The 10039-nt window shown below is 37.5% G+C and overlaps 1 protein-coding gene across 1 annotated transcript in view; it reads left to right on the top strand.

Annotated features, from left to right (window-relative positions):
* The window catches only part of MGAM (maltase-glucoamylase), a 160192-nt gene that overhangs the window by 147340 nt on the left and 2813 nt on the right, over window positions 1-10039 (top strand). Inside the window, exons 67-71 of the mRNA XM_018569428.1 lie at window positions 810-866; window positions 4087-4211; window positions 6013-6101; window positions 6327-6376; window positions 9080-9244. Of these exons, the coding sequence (XP_018424930.1) occupies window positions 810-866; window positions 4087-4211; window positions 6013-6101; window positions 6327-6376; window positions 9080-9244 (486 nt within the window). The remainder of the gene's footprint in view (window positions 1-809; window positions 867-4086; window positions 4212-6012; window positions 6102-6326; window positions 6377-9079; window positions 9245-10039) is intronic.

Here is a 10039-nt window from a genome sequence, read left to right on the forward strand (position 1 = left end):
CAGCTACTGTAAATTCTACCCTTAACATTAATACACATCACTGAGAATGATGTATGGTAGTGGCTGAACACTGTACAGTTTAGTGGTGAAGTTGTAAAAATTCTGAATGATCTCAGAAGAGTCTCATATTTTTGCCATCAACACACAAACCCATTGGGACACTAAATGACTGGGAGCAGTATATTGTGTTTTGTACAAAAATTGTGTTTTATTATCCTAACACAATGGAGCTGATCTATTTTAAAAGGGCAGAGATGGTTCACTTCGTAAAGTGAATGTTCAGTGTGCTCAGTGAAAAAGTTGAAGCTGTCCTCACTTCAAGAAACCTGTTTTATAATTACCTCACACATAATTAGGTATTCAAAGTGAAGATACAGTAGCTTCACCCTATTTACTGAATGAAGATACAGTTTGCAAAGTAAATATACACTTTGCTAAGTGAACAGCCTCTCTTTTAATAAATCAACCCCAAATGTGTCAAGCCATGTCTAATTAAATGAGACACAAAAGATATTGCAAGGATATAGAAAAAGAAATGTTGAACGTAGTCACTGAAAAAAAACACCAAAAAAACCCCACCCTATATATGAAGGATGTCTCATAGTGGTTGTGCACTTTACTGCTTAAATAGATGGACCGAGTATGAACAGCTGTGAAAGCAATACCCTGTGCTTTTGATATGTACACTTTAAGAAATATGTGTGGATAAGGATACTGTGAATAAAATTCTTTATCTTGTCATTTACATGAAAATAATTTTATATAAGCACAGAGGCTTTACCTTACGGTTTACTTTTTATTAATTTTAGAATCAGAGATCAGTTGATGCATATATACCAAACACTCGCTGGTACGACTATCACACGGTAAGGCTTAATTACTTTGACTTGTGCAAAACTGACATTTCTGTTTAAAAAATGGCAAAAAGGAATACATGCTTAATGTAGTCCTGCAGAGGGATCCTTGCTGATCAACTGTTTACAAACTTTAAAAACTGCTCTGAGGGTGCTAAAACAAAAGCTCAAAACTGGTTGGTATTTGGAAAAATGCACACTTAATCCAGGAACCCATTACTAACAATGTTAAGGGATTTTGCAGTCATTATTGTGAGGCATAACATCTGGAATAACATTTGGATTAGAATGTTATTTACTGATAAGTTATCTTATGCAGAAAAGGATTTATTTTTCAATACGTTTATTTTATTGATGAGATCAAACAAAAAAAGCCAACAAGTAGTCTTATTATAGAAGATTAGGCTCAAAATAAAGAAGTATAATACAGATAACATGCTAGACACTGGAAGGAAAGGAAGATGTTAGACTAGTGACTCACAAAAGACAGAGAAAAAAAAACCTTTGTGTTTATTGAACTACAGAGACTGTGCACATACAGAGAAGCACAGAAAAGTGTAAGTGTTTTTAAACTTGTTTTAATAAAGTTTTTTTAAATATGAGATACATCATGGTCTGCATATCTTGTTTATGAGATGCTTGGTATATGAGACTGTGATAAGGGGACAAAATGAGTCCATTGATTATCATCAGAAAGAGGAAAAAAAGCACTCCCAAAGGGTGGGCAATATTTTGACTAAGGGTGGAGGCACAAAAAGTGGAGAGGTAGGAAAACACAGAGGTAGCCAGAAAAAGACTGAATTGTTTGATATTATGAACTTTCACTGTGATAAGTTGATTCAATTGAGTAGTATTGCACCGAATTTATGTCACATTATTTGCACAAATCTGGATTTGGGGTTATGGGAGGGGGGTTGAGGAATTTTGCACATATTTGGTAAAAGAATGCAAAACTTTTATATTTCTGTATTTAGAATGAAGATACCATGATTAAAAACTGTTTTACATACATACATTGCGAAAGGACAAGGGTAAACCTGTCAGAGTCAGTTCACACTCAATAAACTGACTAACAAATCAAATATACAAATATTATATTATATACTTTATGGGTACAAGGAATATTTTTATGTATATTAATGTCTGGTTTGGATAAAGACTGCCCTTGTAGAAAAAAAAAGATACATTGTCCATAATGTTTATCGTTTTATTGAAATGGGTCCTTTTTTTACCCATTTCTTAAAACTGGGACATTTGGGCCTATTCAGATTATTTTAGGATTATCAACTTTGCAGTGAAATTGATTGCTGCAATTTTAACAAATCATAAAAACTAATGATCACAAAACTAAATATGAGAGCAGAACCGTGCCAGAGCACATTGGAAACCAGACAAGCATAAGGTGTTAGTTAAAAATACTTTATTAAGAAAAGTGTCTACAGGAGCAAGCAAAAATCATAAACAGGAACAAGCCAAAGTCAGGATCTGGGGTGGGTAGGTGAAAAGCCAGGTCAGGAACACAGAGATCAGGATTGTCAGGAACACACCAGGAGCAGGAACCAGAGGAGAACGTCAGCCAGGATCGGGTCATATACGGAATCGGAATACTCAGAGCAGCAGGAATGCAAGGTCAGACTGGACTGAGCAGTTTAAATAGTGAATGGGATGACATCATCACTCAGAGACAGGAAACTCCCATTTTGCTCTCGCAGATGATGCTCCCTGTTTGGCCATTAGAGAGAGCCTGGGAGTAGTGAGCAACGTTACACAATCTGCTCAGACAAAGGATGAAATACAGGTGGGTGGAATGGCAGCCAAGCCAGAATGTGGCAAACCAGTAAAGTCAGGGTGGAGCCCTGACACACAGTGTGTAGTGGTTAGTGTTCCTGCCTTGTCGCACTGGGGGTCCTTGGTTCGAATCCTGGCCAGGTAACTATCTGCAAGGAGTTTGCATGTTCTCCCTGTGCTTGTGTGGGTTTCTTACCACACTCCAAAGACATGCTGGAAGGTTCATTGGATCCTGTCTAAATTGTCTAAATTTTGATTGAAAGGGGCTTGTTTCTAGTTACCGGAAATATCTCTCTTTTTTTAATAAAATGATTTTGAAATATTATCAGGGTTATTCACAAAGCTGCCGAAGGCAGCCGTGTGAATAACCGACCCAAAGTGAAGTGAGCCGAACGCTGTTTGGCTATTCACTTCAGGCTTGTACGCTGATTTCAGGTGTACATCGGCTGAAATCAGCTTTACATCGGCTTGCTTCAAGTGGCTCTAGCTCCGTGGTACTGAGCAGAATAGAAAAACAGTAAAAAAAGTAGAAAACGATTGGGCGGAGCTAGCAGTGACAGCTAGCTCCGCCCAACTGTTTCCTATTGGCCGGGGCCTGCTGTCAGTACAATGAGAGCACGATGGAGCCAACGTTGATATCACTGCCGGCTCCCTTGAGCTCTCATTGTAATGACATTTCATTGTCCCCTGGTTACCTGGTAATGAGATCACGGCTGGCTCCGCACGGGTGTCAGTTGTTGCAAGTCCTGCTTTGGGTTTCACTTCGGCTCAGTCAAGCTGAAGCATATGGCTTTGGCTCGACTGAGCTGCTCGGCCAGCTTTGGGAGCTGTGCTGGCTATTGTGAATAGCCCGTACAGCAGCCCTTCGGTTCTACTGAACCGAAGGGCTCAGGCGGCCGAAGCTAGCCGAAGGATCAGCCAGAGCTATGGTTGATCCTTCGGCTAGCTTTGCGAATAACCCCCTATATGTTATGGTAAGGATCCGACATACAGACTAAAATATTTCCATCAAATTCATCATCGCTTGTTTTGTTTAGACCAACATTAAACCCACTTTAAGATGTGGTATTCATTTAGGCAATAATAAAAGCAGCAACACACATTCTTTACTAGGCTGTTTCCTGTTGACAGTCACAATGAAAGTAAAGTAGTCTCTCCAGTTCCTCTGCTATGTTTTTGTTGTTCAGTTTTTTCTCATTGTTCCTGTTTTTGGTACTCTTTTTCTTCTTATTCTTAAAAGTTCCATAACTTGCAACACTTACAAAAAGCATGTATGACATATGCTATAATTATATTGTTTTTACATGTGCTAATATTAAAAGGTATATTGCATGGAAGCTGTTAAAGTACTATAGATCATTGTATTATTTTGCATAATCAGGATATGACATTTATTTTTTGCTTTATTAGCATCTTATTATAACATGGGTATATTTCATTATAGGGTGCAGTAGTTAAAGCACGAGGTGCATGGGTGAATTTGTCAGCTCCACTGGAACACATAAATTTGCATGTTAGAGGCGGATACATCATACCATGGCAGGAAACAGCTAACAATACCATTTACAGGTAGGTCAAAATCATAGCTTCTATATACAGTAACAAAAATAAAAAGTTTGACAATGGGGTTAATTTACTAATGGAGCAAAGCAAGTTTAGTTAAATCTTATTTTACTATCATAATTTTAAAATTAAAACAAACAAGGAAATTACATAACGTACATTATAACAAAACAACAATTAAATATTAAAGCATGTAAAGCATGTTTACTTTGCAAGGTAATTTGCACTTCAAAGAGATTTTTTGTACTAATTTTTGTCAAAAAACTTTGCAAAGAATACCAAATCACATGCAAAGAGAGCAAAACAAAATTGGAATTGAAAATTCGCTTGCAAAGGGAACTTGCTTTACTCTTTTATTAGATTAATGCCAATGTGTCTTTATAAGGTCCTTATTTATACAGGCCATGTTATAGCTAGTAGTATTAACTCACATTAAACTGGACTTGTTCTGTAATGTTAAAGACTTTTCATAGCTAATCCAAGCAGCTTCTCCAGTTCTAATGGCTGTCAAAAACATATTTATAATCACACATGTAACTTAGTTCTCTTAATCAATTCTGCCTTGACATATTCCATGTTGATTGTATTTAAATGACTTAGGTACTAGTGTGGCTATAAATGCTGGCATACTGTATATTTCTGATACTTATTAGAAATAAAGAAGCTCCCTGGACGAAACAGAGAAACATCCTCAACATTACAAAACAAGTTCAGTTGAATGTGACTAACTACTACTAGCTATATTGTGCCACTCACAAAAGAAAATGAAATACCGCACTTCAAGCTGCAGCAAATGCTCTTGTTCATTAACCAGAATCAGGGGTCACCTGTGACATGTATCGCTCTGAAAAAGTTCCTTAAGCCCCAAGTGCAGTCATTCCTGCCATGGACAACTACTCTAGATTCTGTCTGCTCCGGTTTTGATAAATTCCCCCACAGTATATTCTTGTGGAACATATATCACGACAGTGTCTCCGTTGGTAGAATCAAGCAAAACAATCAACTCTAAGGGTTAGTTATCTGTTGTCATCTTTGCTACCTCTATTGCTAAAGCCAATGCAAGATTCAACAACTAGGAAAACACAAATAACAAACTGTATAACAATATCAGGTGTGGTTATTTGCCCTTAATAGATAAGATATATTAACAAAGTTGAAAAAGAACATGTCCATCGAGTACAACCAGATGTACAAATGTCTCCGCAATAAAAGTTTTGTAAAGGGGGCAGCAGAGTTAATACATTTTTGCTCTTCACAGGACACACTGAAGGTGCACACATAAATGAGAACTTTTTGCAGCCTGCATAAATTGGGATGACTAATGGTCTTTGGGTACCCTGTAACTTCTGCAGATACACCATGGCTGACTGATCTACAGGGAAGAATGAATCGCCTACATTAGATTGCTACAGATTATTTCTGTTGTTATCCAAGATGAAGCTTGTATTAGCCATATCTGTTATTAAAGCATGCATGTTTGGCAAAGAGTCTCATTCATTTAGAATATTGATCACATAGCATTCAACTGTTTTGATTATCACCTCAAATCTGTGGAAATCTTTACAATAGACCTTTCTGGAAGACATTATTACATTCATGAGTGCTTACATGTGCCAGGCACCAAGTGATGTTTGTGAGTACAAACAATAAAAAGGAAAAGTGATCAAAATAATTTAAAACAAGCATAATTTTTATTAGGACACTGTTTCATGTAGTAAAAAGTTAGACTTCTATAAAAAGAATATATATGAAGCTCTGAACAACTTCAGTAATGATATTCCTTGCTATTTGCCTATTATAATTGCAGTCGTAAGAAGTTTATGGGACTTCTGGTGGCCCTGGATGATTATGGAAAAGCACATGGCAATCTTTTCTGGGATGATGGAGAAAGCACAGGTAGGTCAAAATGTTGAAGATAAAACAACAGAAAAGATATTTACTGGAAATAGAAAGGAAATAATATTTTAGTATTTCTAGTCTGTCTGAAATGCAGCCTTTACAAGTTGTAGAAGTAGTTTATTATGGAGTTTAAAATTCAGAAGTGGTAAATGTCAATGAGGTAAAACAAAGGCAAGATTCATGTTATAGCCTGGTCTGACTGCTAATATTTTTCTCTTGCAGATTCGATAGAGAAGAAGGAATATTTCCTGGGAACATTCAGTGCTGATAAAGTATATACTCATACTTCTGCAAAATTATTTTTATGTTAGCACTGATTTCAGCACAAAAACATTTGCCTAGTTTGATACACATTTGAACATTTAGCAAGTCATATTGCATTGAGGGACATTTATCAAACAAGTTAGTGACACAATGATTTGCAAATCAGACTGTCTTTGTCCCAGAATCTTTCTGCCTCAGGTATGTGTTTGTAATCATGGGCAGGCAAGTGACAGTGTGCAAAATTCTGAGACTGATTTTTTGAATGAACATGAGACAATTTTTACTCTAAGCAGACAAATAATTAAGTGGTATGGGTCAGGCTTCATTCGCAGTGCTACTTTTGAGTAGTAAAGGGAGGAACTCGTGACTCAATCTGTAACTTTGTAGCAAATCTGGCACACAATCTGTCTCACTGCTTCTGTTTGGCATTACACTGCTGTGCAGCAGAATAGATAACAACCCCTCATTCTAGTTTTATAGTTAACCCTTTCCCTGTCAATGCCATAAGTCAGATAGTTGAAGAAAAACATTTCCAGCTGACCAGGTTAGCATTCCTAATGGCATTGGCTTTCACTATTCTGATATAAGCTCATGGTTGCTTCAGTGACCATAAGGTGATATCAGAAGGCTTTCTTTGACTGTGTAAATGAATAGTTCTTTCATTCAGAAACAGCATCCTGCTGCTCCTGCTCTCTCCTACCTGCTGGGTACTGGCATCATGATTGCTCTCCACTGCTGCTCTCCCCCACCTGTATTGGCAGAAGCAGTAGCTATCAGAGGGGATACAGACCACTGCAACTGGTGATGAATGGGGAGGATAGATCAGCTGTCAGGATGGCGAGTGGGCAGTGTGGGGCAGAGCGGTTCCGAATGCTGAGTGGAGGATCAGCAAATATGTCAAATATTTGCTGATCCTTACCTTCAGTGAACAAACACTGTAGTGATCAGTACTGATTACGCCAATGTTTCCAAATAACTGAGGGGTTACTATGGTCCCAGTTATGAATGAACATGTATGACTGAGTACATAGTAATCACTTAATAATTCCTCAGTTGATTGGAAAGGAGCAGCTCAGTACAGGGGCTTCCTGTCTATTTTTAACTGGGGAGACAGTAAACATACTATGTTTCCTCAGTTTGTGAACAGGAAACCTATTGTACTGAGTGCTAGGGCTGCAAAAAAAAATTGGGGACTCCATGTCATCAATCTTTTTTTCTATTTTAAAAGGGACATATCAGGTGTCTGTTTTACACCCCTGATATTTTCTTAAAACTCCATCAATAATGTAAAAAAAAATGCAACAGTGTGCTCCATATTGTGGTGCATGTTATGCATATGTGCTGGAGTGTTTTGTTAGAACACATCACAATAGTTAAGGTTTTTTTTTTTTTTTTTTTTAGTTTCAAAAGATTTTTATTGTTTTTCCCACACATATAAGTTCAGTTACAAACTGCACGAACACTCCAACATAGAGTGTCCACACATAAAAGTCGTACAAACAGTGGTTTTTGCACTTATAAAATTTAAGTGAGCATATTTCAGTCATAAAGTATAACAACGTGCGCTCAAGCTGCGCCCAGAGCATGGGTGGACCTGGTCTTCCTGGGTCCAGGCAGCAAGAATGAGTACAATATCAAAGAGAGAATAATAATAGGAAAACAGAACAAATGAATGTAAGAAAAAAGGGGGGGGAGTTGGAACTTAAGGTTTTTTTAAACATTAATTCAACTGCATGGCAGGGCATGGCAAAGCATTGTGACACATTGTGTTGAAATATGCTGTGTCGTGATTAAATGTATGCCTACCTTTTGTTTTTTATGTTTTGCAACAAAGAGCAATTTAAAATGTCAAAATATGTATTAATTCAATACAGTATTATCTTTTAGGTTTTAATATGCATCTTTGTGTTTTTCTTTGTGTGCACTAATGATGTTGGTGTATTTTTGCCATAGTTCTTTTTAGGGTCACAGTAGGATGTATACGAATGTCCTCCTGTGACTCAAAGCTATTGCCCGCTATATGCTGACTGTGCAGAGCCACACTGCAGCCAGAACGGATCCCTGCAACATTGTCAGAATCCACCCCATTACCTAATTGACAGCTGGCTCTGCCTCTCTAGAGGCAAAGCTAGCTATGCCCGCCCCTCCCCCATTCCTCCAGTCAACACTGGAGGAACAAAGGGAGGGGGAATCCATGTAGGGGGATGGAGATCACTCAGTTTCTCGATCAATAAAGCCAACTCGTGACAGCATCAGTGTCACACATCAGCTCTAATTTGGGGATGAGTGTATTTCACTCTCCCCTTGAAACAAGGGCCTTTCCAGACCCCATAACAGACACTTGGCTCACACTACAGGAGACGCCTGTTCATTATTTTTGTACTGACAAAAAAAACAGTTAGCTAAAGACTCAGCTGCGTAAATCTTACTCCTGAGCAATACAACACATTGCCAGCATGTACTTTTATGAGAGCTAGATTTGCGCTAGCTCTCTAGTGGAACATTTTAACAAGGTTTACATTTTTTTGCAAAAGGTGGGGAGGAGGACTGAATAGTGATACTACTCTTGTTTATTATAGAAAAGCAAATAATAATCTAGCTAACAGTGATAGCTTGGTGCTATTTTTGATAGCACACATTAAAGCGGTAGTTATTAAGCATGCAATGTAATCTATTTTTTTGTCTCTCCATGTCTCTCTGTCTTTCCATAGAACACAGTGTCAAGTGTAATAACAACAAATAATTACTTAACCTCAGCAAATCCTTTACTACTTGGACATGTTTACATTTGGGGCCCTGGAACAAATGCCAAATCTGTGTCAGTTACATACGGTGGCAGCACAGATGTGATTACCAGTTTTACAGCAGTTAATGAGGTAAGGACTAATTGAAGAAATTGGAATAATGAGAGTATTTAATTATTAGTTAGTGGCATTGAATTTAAGTATAATGTACAATGTATAAGAAATGCTGACATCATCTGATAGAGAACCCATGGAATGGCAATAGGGAGAAAAGTGACTGTTACTGTTCCACGAAAGCATTGAACTAGTGAGATGTATACATATCTGTAAGGGCATTTTGTGGATTAAACATTTATGTGGATAACCGAATTAAACCTTTTTTGAAAGTGGAGTCATTATCATGGTTGTACACTACATGTGTAAAACTAATAGGTGGCATTGCACTTCAAAATTTAACTTAATAAAAAACTGCCCACTGCACACATAAGCTGTAACCTGGGCTTTAAATATTACATTGTTAAGTAAACCTGACCTGGCCAAAAAATATAAGTAACAAGAGTACTGAAGTGCTTTCATTAATCTTCAGATTTATCGATGTCCCTGCATAGCCTTTAATTCCAGGCCTCCGGCTGAGCATGCATTTTTTACTTCAGCCCAAATTAACATTAAGCCCTGTCCCATCCTAACACTAAACCTTCTCTCTGTCATTCAGCAGTCAAATGCGAGAACATTAGTAAATATTAGGCAACACAACAAACAATTAAAAAATATCTATACAGTATGTTATGGAGGTTCTTCTGATAATTGGAGGTGCTTGTTATTACCGTCTGAGGTCAATATGCAGGTAAATGATTGTTGCACAAATCAGACACATTGCTTGTTGCTATAGGAAAACTGCAAAAATCTAATGTATGTGTGTGTATATAT

This window comes from Nanorana parkeri, unplaced genomic scaffold, assembly GCF_000935625.1.
Source record: "Nanorana parkeri isolate BGI_ZX_2015 unplaced genomic scaffold, ASM93562v1 scaffold1333, whole genome shotgun sequence".
Lineage (NCBI taxonomy): Eukaryota > Metazoa > Chordata > Amphibia > Anura > Dicroglossidae > Nanorana > Nanorana parkeri.